The sequence below is a fragment of the Athene noctua genome, chromosome 1 (genome assembly GCF_965140245.1).
Source record: "Athene noctua chromosome 1, bAthNoc1.hap1.1, whole genome shotgun sequence".
NCBI classification, from domain to species: Eukaryota; Metazoa; Chordata; class Aves; order Strigiformes; family Strigidae; genus Athene; species Athene noctua.
Genome location: NC_134037.1, coordinates 74,864,656 through 74,877,679, shown reverse-complemented (window position 1 = coordinate 74,877,679; position 13,024 = coordinate 74,864,656). Strand labels below are relative to the sequence as shown.

The following is a 13,024-nucleotide window of genomic DNA, read 5'->3' as shown; positions in this document are numbered from 1 at the left end:
AGTGCTGTATAGCTCTGATACGGATCACATATTTGATCTGTAATCGGGTAGGAGATCCTCTGTTATTTTTCATACTGGAAATACACCTTGAAATCTTAATGTGCCAAAAAGGCTGTCTAGGCAAAAACATCTAGGTATGACTGTAGACCATATTGATCTAGCTCTCTATCCTTGACTGCAATGGCATGTGTGTGAAGGCAGTGTTTTCTAACTTGTCATATGAAGGACACTCCTCAAGGCTTTTCAGTTTGCTCACAGGAAACAGGCTGTTTCAACAGTGAGTAAATCCCGGCAGACAACTGCTACTTTATTGTGTGTCCATTGTGGGGGCAAAAAGAAGTGGGAGTGAAGGTGTGTTAGTTAATGCTAGGAGCTGATTCTCTATAACAACATTGCTCAAAGGAAAGATCTCACAGTAGATCCAGCAACTATGAAAGATGAAGCTTCATTGCCACCTTCTATATAGCAAGTGCCAGCACTGCTACTACTGTTGTATATTGGCCTTGGTTTGGTTTTTTTTTAAGAGGAGTGTCACAAGATAGGAGAGCAAAACACTTAAGTACTCAACAGTTTGTTAGACCAATTTTTATGACTAATTTGAATCTTTGCTCTCTGCAGAAATGGTTTAATACTGCTTCTCGCAAAAAAGATTGAGAAAATTATCTTGTTTAATATCTCTCTAGCTTTCCTCTTCTTAACAACTAATGTTCTTGGTGTTCCTTTAGCCAGTTATCGCACTTGTGATGGATATCTGGAGAAAGCACATATTACATAGTTTCTTTATAGAGAATGGACTGTTACCTAGAACTTCAGGAAGGATAGTGCGTTCTTACAGCTAATGTAAGCAGAAAAAATTCTGGTGATGAAAATGCACAACAAAAAGTTCTCTTTTCCAACCCCCCCCATTTTCACTCAGGAAGGAATACACTTAAAATTTAATGTTGCCCTTTCTGGAACTCAAAGAGATTTCCAAGGATGCTTCTGAAGAGTGCATTATTTTTTTTCTAGTTTTACATGAATGCCAGTTATATTTGCTGGAAGTGTAGGAGAATGGCAAGTACAAAGTAAACCTCTTCAACATTGAGGTCTTCACTGCTTCTCACTAATTTTTGTATTCATAACTACTTGAAGTTACTATATGTAGTATTATGCGGTATCTCTTTGGGGCAGGAACTACAGGCATTGCAAATGGTATTTTTTTATCCTTATAAATACTTAATATATCTGCTTATTATTGCAGCTTCTGATTGGCTTTGAGTCTGGAACAGTGGTATTATGGGATCTGAAGTCAAAGAAGGCAGATTACAGATACACACATGATGAGGTAATTCAGATGAAAAATGTTACTATGAGGATGTTATTTTCTATTCTAATACTGATTATTTCCCATTTTTTTCCTACTTCTTTCACCAGTGGATCAATAAATAGGTCTCTTTGAAATTGCAAGTACTTGAAGTTTTCTCTAAAATAGCTGTAGAGTTTGACTAATAGAAACTTCATGTTGAATAAGTGTTCATTGAGTTGAAGTTCATGAAGCAATGAATGGTGGCATGGATGGATTTCTTCACCGATTTCAGGGGCTGGAGGGGGAAACTTTCAGATCTTTTTCTCTGTTATTGAGTAGTGTGATTTTTCACCTGTGTTAAGAGTTTGAGTCTTAAGTTGAAAAAAAGATGGTTTAGAAATTTCTGTAATTTGATATCTCACATATTCTGAGAAGTGGTAGCAGAGATGGGGAAGAAACCAGGAAATAATCTCACTAGGACATTTCTATAAACACCTTTTGTAGGATAAAATCAAGGTTTGAAATAAAACCTAGAGAAGATTTAAAAATCGTGTTGAATGGCATTTCTTTCTTTAAAACTTGCTTCTTGAGAGAATGTAGACAATGTTGAAAGACTGAGATCAAGAGAAATCTTTTAACATAATATTCAAGTTGATGTATTTTATTTAACATAAAGTTAGTCTTGATTACATTTCATTGATTGTAAAATGTCTGTGTTGTTGCTCAGTACCAGCTAGGCCTGTTTCTTGTATCGCCATGGGTCTTTTCCTTAGGTCTGCGCTGAACTTATCACAAGGCAGGATTTGGGGTGTTTTTTTGTGGTGCTTCTGGCTCAGCACTCATGCTTGTGTGTGTTAGTTCTACCAGTGAAGAGTTTCTTTGAAGGGGGAGTCTCTGAAGTAGTCTAAACCTTAGATCATCAGGACTGTATTAGAACATCAGAGCTGAATTGAGGTTTCTTTGTTCAGAAATGTCTGTATAAGCCTCAAAGCATGTTATGTGAAGAGCAATTTTCTACCTTCCAGTTTCATTGCATGCACCTAATTAATTCCCTCTGACGTTTTGTTTCATAAACTCTCTTGTATCTCTGTCATCTTTTTCTAGTCTTACTCAAATTCTTCCTATACATCTTACTCTTCTTGCTCTAACTTTTTTTTAACTATTCTATTTTGTCTTTGTTTTATAAAAGAGAAACACAATAATATAGTGTATTCAAGATGTGGGCATGCTGGGTTTATGATGTGGAATAATTATGTTTGGTTTTGTTTTCTATCTCTCTTGATCTTGATACTGGATTAGCCTTTAGTGCTGCAAGCATTAAGCAGATACTTCCTTGGAACAACCTACCATAAAGCTAGTCTCATTCTTCAGTGTTAATTGTCAGCTCAAAATCCATTGTGTTTATGCATTGCTTCACATTTACATAATTGGACAATTAAAATTTTTAAGTCTTTTTGCAGTTCTTCACTGAAATTGTGATTTCTACCTTGAACATGCTTTGGTATTGTCAGCAGATTTATCACCTTAATATGCTTGTTCTAATTTTCTGAGCTATTTACGAATAAACTGAGAGCACAAATCCCTGAGGGTCTCTACCATTACCTTCATCCATGAACTAATCAATTACTGCCAGCCTGTCTTTATTCTAGGTTGCTTTACTTCCTGATGCCCTAACTGATTATTCATCTATTCAGGTTTCTCTGTAAGGAAACTAACCTTTGAGAGAAGTTCTTGAAAGATTTTGAAAATTGGGTAGACAGCTTAATTGGTGCTTCCATTAGCCACATGTTTGTTACCATTTTTGGAGGTTTGTTGTATATGATTTTCTTAAAAGCATGTCGATTTCCTGGTGTATATTATACTCATTCGTATGTCAGTTAACTCTGTTCTTTATTAAAGTTTTGTTGCAGTTTCTAGAAACTTACCCACTATGCTGCTTATTCTCTTTTTCTTTGGATTTTGTGGCCAATTTGTTTAAAAACTGACTCCATACTTGTCCTCTTCCTGATTTGAAGTTGCAAACAGCAGTGAGTAAGCAGTTCAGCCGTTTAATCTTTGATTTCCTTTAGGATTTATAAGTGAATACATCTAGTTGTTCAGGGCTTTTTTTTTATTGCAGAAGGTGTAATGAAATACCTCAGGTCAGATCCTTTCATAAAGAAATGTACATTATCATATGTTGGGAATGGATAGGAATGTGAGAGTAAAAAATGAAGATCTATAGAGTGAACCTGGTAAGTTTCACTGTTTTAATTAATTAGTGAGAATCAACATATGTAAAGTTGCTTAAAAGAAATATTGGCTGTTCAAGTCTTAAAAGTTGAAGTATACTTCCTCTGTGAGTTCAAATTGCCCTTTAAGGAAAACATCTTTTTGAAAAAAGTATTACTGTATGCGGTAAGAATTTGTTGGTTCTCATCCATTTAACACTGTATGACAAGGAATTTCTTCTTCAATGGGCAAGTTATTTAGATCTAATCTTCTAAGGCAGAAAGCAGAATAGAGTAATGTTCCTTCTTGAATCTGGATTTGATACAGTTAGGCAGTCTCAAGTCCTATTGGATTCTAGCCTGAATGACTTAGACAAAATCAATCATTTGGTTTCTAACAGAATTCAAAAATGTGTTCCTTGAAAGGTGCCATTGCTGAGAGTGCTATAATTGTTTCTGGACCAATGGCCTTGAGAAAAGATCCTATCAGATACAGAAAAGATAATGAATAGAAAGCTGCAGAAAGTGGATGAGTATATGTATGCTACCTACATCTGTCTGTTTAGTGTGAGTCAGATGAGGTGGGGCTTCTGTTTCTTTCATTTTATTCTTCAGTGCCTGTCTTGTATTTAGCTGCAAAAATAGAGAATCTCCCTCAGTTTGTCAGTGAAAGGAATATTCAACTCCATAATGTTATCTTTCTAATCATGTTATCAGTGCTGACTAACTAGTGGCCTATGTAAATATATACTGTTCTTGCTGTTTCTCAGCTAGCACAGTTTCAAATAAGTGAATGTAAGTGTTAAGAAATACCAAAGAAATTTTTTTTGAAGAATAAAATTATATTGCCAAATAATAACTTTTCTAGTTTAAACGAGCAGCTTGCTTAACAGAAAAGAGAAAAGCATTCTCACTTACTTAATGTTGAAAGAGGTTGCTGTGGAAATGTGGGTAACTTTGAGTCTTAGACAAGTAACACCATAACTGATACTGTGAAAAATGCTGTCTGGCATTGTTGAAATTCTGATAATAAGGTAACCTGTTCATTCTAGTTGAATAACTTAGCAATTAAAATAGTTATATAGACTTTTCATTTTTGGCTATGTATAGTAAGGAAAGAATTTCACTGGCAGTCTAGTACTGTTTTTTAGATTTTAAAGTAGAATAGAAAATCAGAAACCAGGGAAATTGACTGAATTGAGCAGAACACAGGGAGAGTACAGATAACCAAGGTTTTGGGCAAGAGAAGAGTAACAAGTAGACAGTTCTAGGCAAAAATAATTTAATGTGTGTCCATTCTAAATTTGACTGCACCTTGATTTTTTTTTTTCTTTCTCCACATTTGAGACTGATATTAGTTTCGTTATCTTAACATGTAATACTGACTTCAGAATTGAAAAACTTTGGTCAGAAAGATGCAACACAGTCTGATTTTTAAGATATATAATAGAAGTAACCAAAGTATTTTTACATCCTGGCTACAACATCTTTGTAAGACATAACTTTTAGAGTTACGTTTGCTCCTGTGTGGTTTTCTGGAATATCTTTTCTCGTTCACTGGATCACTAAGACATCTGCTGCCTTTATAATGAAGGAGCCTAAAAAATTGGCCATATTCATTCCTTATTTTGCTCCTTCTCCCGTATACCCCAATAACAAATAATTAGGATGACATACAATTACTAAAGTATTGTAATGTCTCGTCAAGATGTTTGACTAGCTTAGTCTAATTTGAGATTGTTGCTTCCCAAAAAGGCAGTCTTACCCTGACTGCCTTAGCAGTATCTTTTCATAATTAGCTGTGGCTGCATGACAATACAGCAAGTCACAGTATAAATAACTCTTTTTTGCCCTCTTCCTTTACACCCAAGAAAAGTATCAGTTGGAAAGACCCATTGCACATGAAAACTTAAGGTTTGAGGAAAAGCTTCAGATTTCCTGACAATGTAGTGGCTTCCTTGCTCAAAAAAGTGCATACAGACTGCTAGCAGTGGTGGAATAATGTCTTAATTCATGAGATCTCCTCTACTTCTGGTAAGTGTGGTGCAGTGCAGAGAAAACTCTCTGTCATTTTATTTCCTGCTAGGAAACCTTGTAAACTTGAGTATTTCTGTGCCCAGAATCTTTCTAGCTCTTGTTTCTTGTTGATTTCCTGATTCAATGGCTTTGCCAGAGGCTTCTTTCATACAATGACTGTAAGGGCTGTATTCCGTCCATGAACATGTTTCACCTTTCCTCTCACGGGGTAATGCATGTGACATTCTGCCCTGTAGCAGCAGCAGGATTTTAAACCTCAGCATTTATGTTCTTGGTTCTCTGCTTGTCCTTGATGAGGGCTCTTCTGAGTGCGGAGTTGACAACCAATAAGAAGAGAGCAACTTAGTCCAGTCTTGTCACACTTTAGATCTGGAACAGAGCTGTTCATCAGACACAGGAAATGCTGTCTGGTCTCCCTTCTTTCTCCTTGACTGTACCATCTCAGACTGCTGAATTGTAGCAGGGGAGTTGCAGAGGTATCTTGTTTGGTGAATCAGGCTTGCTAGTTACTACTGAGGAAACATTCCCTGGCTCTAACCCTGCTGAAAACAAGTAATTCTTCTGGTACTGGTTAACTGTGTAGACCCATTAGTTTCATAAAATCCCATCACCAGTCATTACAAAGGCAACGACTGATTCTGTCATTAGAAGTTGCAGTGCTCTACCTGGAGCGTGAGCATTTCTACTGGGGATTGCAGGATGGACATCAGCAGAGCTTGGTGCTACAGCACCGTTGCAGTTCTGCATGACATTGAGGCACAAGATGTAGCTGTCAGGACCCTGGAGCTGGATCCTCTCCATCAGTTTTTCCTGTAACAGTGCTGTGAAACACAATTGTCTGCTTTGTTTGAGTGATGGTGGCTGTTAATGGGTGACTAGGCTTCACGATCAGGCATCATGAACAGGATGGCCCAGGCATGTTGATACCGTGAAGACTGTTTGCTAGAAAGTTTGCTATTGGATTAGTCGCCTCCTCTCTCATCACTCTGTACTTGATGTTGGTCTTAAAACAACTGGGGTTGTATAGTCTGCTGCCATCATTTGATGCAACTATTTTTGACTCAAAACTTCAGATGTGTGAAGGGATTCAAATGTCATCCTTTATGATCTTCCTTTGCTAAGGAATAATGAGGGTCAAACTTCCTGCATGATCAGAGGTTTATGGAAAGATATCTGTGCAATTTCCTCAGGGAAGAAGCTGAACCATGTTATACCTTTTTGTAGCTTCCTTCTTGGTTTCATTTCAGTTTATCTGACCTTTAGGAGACTTTTTCTGAAGCAAATTCTCACGTTGTGGTGGGGCAGTCTCAATTTGTTGCCTGAAAGCTGGGTCAGTGGAACGCTATCCATGCTTCCTTCCTGTCTGAATGTGTGCCTGCCCAGCACCCTGCTCTGGTAATTGCAGCACAAGAACACTAGGACCACTCATTCCAAGGACAGGAATGCTTATAGAGTGGGCAACACCACCACCTAAAACCTTTGTAATCATACCTTTGTGTAAACATGGCTGGGGGAGGCAGCTCTCAGTCATGATTAGTATTAGTGCTGATTTCTGGTGTGTTCTTCCCTCCACAACATTCTAGTTTGTAACAGGGAATTTAGAATTTGTTCTTCATTTTTCTATATTACAAATGAGATACTGAACTTTTTATCATAACAGTAATATGTTGCATGTTTAAAATTAATTAGGAGAATGCATAAATTTAACGTTCTTTTTTAGCTAATTTGGAGTAAATTATCTGTGACATAAAGGAACTGCAGTTGTCAATGAACTTTTCTTTGAATGTTTCTTTGAAACCCTTTCCTCAAAACATCCTTTTTGTCTTGGGCAAGCTCAGTGGAAAAATAAGACTGTAAATTTTTTTCATCATTTTTAAGCCTTTTATGTTCAAACATTGGGGATTTTAAAAAAATGAAGTTACGTGTTTCATACACGGAATACCGTTTATACTGCAAATGTTTCCCATACTGTATTTTCAGCCATGAAAGAAATAAAACAAATTTCTCAACTATTAGTTCTGTTTCTAAATTATTGAAATGCAACATCTGAAAACAAACTAGCTTTAAGTCCATTCTTCAAGTAGTATTTTGTTCTGATTTCAAGTAAGGGTTGATAGCATTAACTCAGAAAACGTATTACAGATTGCTATTGTTAGGCTTAATGTTCTGGTACATGGCTGAGTGTAAGAGATTATTTGACAGCATTAAAAACATGCCAAAGTAGCCTGTGGAGTTAAGAGGAAGGAGGGGAAAAAAGGCAACCCTGATATGTGACTTGCCACAAACCAAAGCATGTCAGTGCAGCCATTAGGCACTTGCACATTTCATTGCATCAAAACAATCTTTATGATATATTGCTGCTTAAGTCACAGTAGCTACACTTTTTTTTCTTACTCTTGCAGCATTTTTTCCACTTTCTTAGTCTGTTGACAAGAGAGTTAGCATAGATAGTTCCAAGTTACTGTGCTTGCTTTTAAAATGTTGGTAAACCTGTAGAAAAGGAGTCAGTGTTGCCATCTGTTCAGGTTTACCAGAAAATACTGTCCATGTCCATGGAAATAGAGGATTATCATAAACCAGTGAAATCTGAATAGGCTATGGTAAACATTCTAGTTTGCAGAATAACTAATCTAATATCATGGACCTTACCAGTCATGCACAGTATATTTCAAGCTCAACTGACAGCAGGAAAGAATAAGCATCGTGGTCCAACCCAAAGCATGATTAAAGGAATACTCCATGGTTCTGGTGTGTTCCAGTGGGAAAGTATGCAGAAACATTTTGTCAGATACTGTGTTATACTTGAAAAGCAAGCAAGTAGGTGCATTTTTTTTTTTTTTTAAAAAAAAGGCAGTTTAATGGATTTTCTTGTCTTCTGAGTTGTAGCAACTATACTTGCAGTAGTCTAAACTTGGTATTAGAAAAATGGGTTAAAGTCTCTTACAAAGAGGGGAAACTTCTCAAATTAATAGTTCTTGTGTTCGTGTCAAAGTATCAATACATTTCTGCATGTATCTTGTGTTGCAGGAAGATAGGATATGAAGAGTGGTCTCAACTGTTCTGAAATCATATGGATATAATCAGCTATAGGGTTAAAATAAGTCTATAGGAATGGAAAAGAAAGGGATATTTTTATATGTATTTTATAAATTGAAACAGTTAAATCTCCTTGGTGGAAAAATACAATCAAAACTTCGGTCTTAAATTGTAATGTTGTAGTTAGAATTATTAATTTTTGTACCTTTTTAAAGAACCAAGATGTAATAGCAATTTCTAGAGATAGTGACAAGCTATTGCAGCAGTAAAAATGAATTTCATAAAATGTTTTTAAACATGCATTAATCTATTTTTAAAAGCTAGTGATCTACTTAATGTATTTCTGTAGAACATTTGCATGTAAATGCTTTTAAATTTATTCCTCGGACTTTTTCTGTTTCTTGTTTGTGATTGCACTTCATGGTCCTACAGTCTCCCTCAGGTAACTGTTGCAGTCATTGCAAAAATGTTTCCTTCTGAAAATCAGATCGTTCACATTCTTTGGAGGTGGTATAGCAGTCATTTTTCCACACAGAATAATCCTTCAGTAACAGTTGGTGAAAGTGAAGCTTCCTTCATATTCAACCTGTCTCCACATAATACTCTCTGATGGTTAATTTTTACATTTCTGGTTAAGCTTTGGCATCTATAGGACAGTGCAGTCAATTGTACTGCATTTGTTAATCAAAAAAGTAAGATTTTATTCCCCTCCCTTGAAAATATATAAATGTCTTGGAAGTTTTGAAACAAATTTCCATGTAATCCAGAACAGCTACCTTAACTTTGAATCAAAATGAAGGGGGTGTTAGGAATACTTTTAATAAGAAGCCATTAGTTATAAACATGTAATTTTAAAGACTTATTTAAAGTTGGTTATTTTTGTAGAGCATTCTCTGTGTAAGTTCCTGTAAAGATTCCCTGTGTTCAGTACATGTTTGTAAATGGAAAAATTCAGAATGTTACTGAGGTCAGGACTTGTTACCTGTGCAGACAACTCCTCTTTAAGGATATAAACACCTTGTGCCTTAAATATAGCAACAGTCCTCTGTGATACTAAGACATGATCTTGTCATAAGGGATTACTGTCTGTTTGAGATCCATATGACCAGTGATATATTCCACAAAAATATTTGAGATGCAGTTGAATCAGCACCAGCTGATTTAAGCATACTGCTGCATTATGGTACCAAAAGGGTACTAGATAGTTTTAAATAAAGATAAGAATTATGATTAAAACATAAAGGGTTTTATTCTGCATCAGTAAGTTTTGTGTAAAATATTTGAAAAAAAAACCTAAGGGCTTTTTAGTGTCTAAGAAGCTATGTATAGATTTACAGCCTCAGTGGATTCTGTCTGATTTCTATCTTGGATGTTATGCTTTCCTTCAAATTCTAGCTCTAATACTAACCATGGAAAAAATGTTAAAACTTCTGCTCTTGAGTATTTGGGATTATTTTTTAGTTACCAGGTTTTTTTTGTGTGATAGAAGCTATTGATCACAACCAACCAGTGCCACCTAAAGTTATTGTACTTTTTTCAGTGTTACTGCCTTGCCACTGTAGATATACTAGCCTGTTGTATACCTAGAGGTTATGCTACAGCTAGTCTACAGGTCTGGTTTTATTTTCAGGCTTACAAAAAAGTTGCAAAAAGTTGCAGATTTTGTAATACCAAAGGATAGGGCTCTGTACCAAAGTTTATCATATTCAGTCCACAGAATTGTTAGTTCAATTAATTTAAAAATGCATAAAACTTGTATTTTTGTTATGCTTTAAATAATATTCAGCTGCATTGCTAAATGTAACCACATGCTTTATAAAACTGGACAATAAATAGCCGTAAAGCCAGAGGCCTCGTTATTCTGTTTCAGCTTTCTTTCCATCCCATCAGGTTCCTTGCAGAAATTGATTGCAGTCATCCTCTTTTGTTCTGAGTTTATCAGATCTTTTTATGTTCTTAAGCATTAATGCTGTTTCAACAGAAATGGACTGTTGCATTTCCTTCCTCTTGACCACCTTTTTTTAAGAAAAGGAAAATGTGTTAATTTCTCAGTTATCCTTCCTTCTATAAAGCTTGCTTTCTTACTGGTTCTTAAGACCTATTTTCTACATAAATGTGTATCAAAAGCTGCTCTGTATTACACTATGGCTGTCTACTGTTGTCAGGGTTAGACTCCACATGGGAAAGTACCTAAAACATACATACTACATTGTATTGCTAGTCAAAGCATGTAGATAATTTGTTGGTGAAAAGAGCCTTTTGAAATGTAGCCTTTGCTTTACAGAGGGTGCACTTTCAAACTTGCTGATCGCTGACTTTGGTACTACGTTGGTAAATGAAAACAAATGTTCAATATTTATGTAAAATTTATTTTATAATACTTGCTTTTATTTGCTAAATAAAAAATTATCTTAGAATGAGCAAGACTATTTCACTTTGACTCTAGGAGGCTTCATGTGCAATGTCTAGGTTTCTAAGTCACCTATGTGTAGACGTGATATTGGTACACTGAATCTGTCTTCTACAAAATCTACAGTGATTCCACACTACATAGAGAACAAGATTAAATTTCACTAACAAATACTAAATTTAGTTAATCTGTAATTTGCATATATCCAGGTCTTCTACTGCTTTAGGTTGGAAAAGTTACTACTCACGTAATGTAGTCATTTTCCTCTGTTGTTTAATCACTGGATTCTCCCAATCATATTGCTGGAAACTGTCTTTCTGTATAATTTCATGAAATGTGAAGATCTGATCTGTGTGTAATCAGTTTAGGCAAAGTTAGCTTAGAGCTGTCTTGTGTGATATACTCTTCACATAATAATTTACCTCCTAAGCTTTCACTGTTAGTTAGGATTCTCTACTACTCACACACCTGGGTTTCCTCAGAGCGAATCCCTAGTTACCTGAAGAGATGGAGTGAGTCTAAGCCCTGCTAACAGACAGAATGTCTGCTGAGGGTATCCACTCAGAAGATGGTATGGTACACACAACCCATCAGCTTTCACATATTCAGGTCCTGCTTTCAGCTTTACTTACAGTAATGTCTTTACTATATGAATTAAACAAATCTGCATTCTTAGTAATAACCAAGTTCCTACTTCTAGCAAGTAACATTTTCTTCTGCAACTTTTGGGTTTTCATTATTGACATTTTCATGCTATATCAGTATATACATTTCTACATAAAACTCCCTCAAACATCACCTAATGGTTTCATAATGTCTCTACGTATTAGTAGAGATGCTAGAAACAGAAATGGCACCTATCTCTTCTTGATAGTTAATATCTTTGCCTTATTTATACTCTCTGCTTGATTGTTTCCTTTTTTTCTGGCCTGAAGGCAGCAACTAAATTTCATTTAGTCAATGTCTTTCTGCAGTAAGATTTCATGTGGCAGGGTTTAATCATTCCATTCCTAATTTGATGACTATAAAGATGTTTCTTTATTTCTTGGAAATACTTACTAGTAGATTCCTGCACAGATTTATTAGTAGATTCCTACACTTTCCTGTACCTCAAAACTGTCATTGTAACATTAGAATGCTTATTCATAATGTTTTCATCTTCATTCATCGTTTCCAAAAAAAATCTTATTATTTCAGTTCTCATTTTTACTTATGTTCTCAGCCCATGTTTGCTTCTTGTGCATAGCCAGAGACATTTCAAAAGGCCATTTAAAACTTTGACTTAATAATCCCATCAAGTAGATATTTCTTGTACGGATAATGCCTTTTTCTCAAGACTAAAAAATTTTGGTTAGCAAAGCTCAAATAATACTTGTGGTTATTCTCTGCATGCTACCCACTGTTGAAAAAAAAAAAAAGTAATCCTACACTGAGGAGGATTTTTTTTTCCCCCCTCCTTAAAATATGTCACTACAATGAAGACAGTATTTCTGATGGATAATGTCTAAAAGAAGTAACTACAAATGGAAAACTTACCATAGGTAAATTATGACATACTAAGAGCAGTAAGATTTAATTAGTACTTTCTCTACTTTTTTGTTGCTGTCTAATGTCATGGAGGAAGGAGTAAAGATAAAATGATACTTATATACTCATCTTACATTGTTCTGTGTTTTCTTTTTTCTTGCATAGGCTATCCACTCTGTGGCTTGGCATCATGAAGGAAAACAATTTATTTGTAGTCACTCAGATGGTACCTTGACCATTTGGAATGTAAAATCTCCTACTAAACCATTCCAGACAATCACTCCACATGGTAAGATGAAAATGGATACACACTGTGTTTGATAGTGCTTGAAGCACAGAGAACTTATTTTTAATAGAAGTGTGTTTTGCAAAATCAAGTATTAAAAATGCACTTCCAGTGCAACTAAAAAACTTTCACTGTCATATCAAATTCTGATAGATTTCATTAAAAACAAAATCTTTATGAAATGAGTCCAAATCAGTGTGGTTTTGTCTAAATCTGAACTTTAAGCTTGCCTT

The 13,024-nt window shown here is 35.5% G+C and overlaps 1 protein-coding gene across 1 annotated transcript in view; it reads left to right on the top strand.

The window, feature by feature from the left end:
* The window catches only part of STXBP5 (syntaxin binding protein 5), a 102,776-nt gene that overhangs the window by 47,217 nt on the left and 42,535 nt on the right, over positions 1-13,024 (top strand). Inside the window, exons 7-8 of the mRNA XM_074896592.1 lie at positions 1,241-1,324; positions 12,671-12,794. Coding sequence (XP_074752693.1) covers positions 1,241-1,324; positions 12,671-12,794 — 208 coding nt within the window. The remainder of the gene's footprint in view (positions 1-1,240; positions 1,325-12,670; positions 12,795-13,024) is intronic.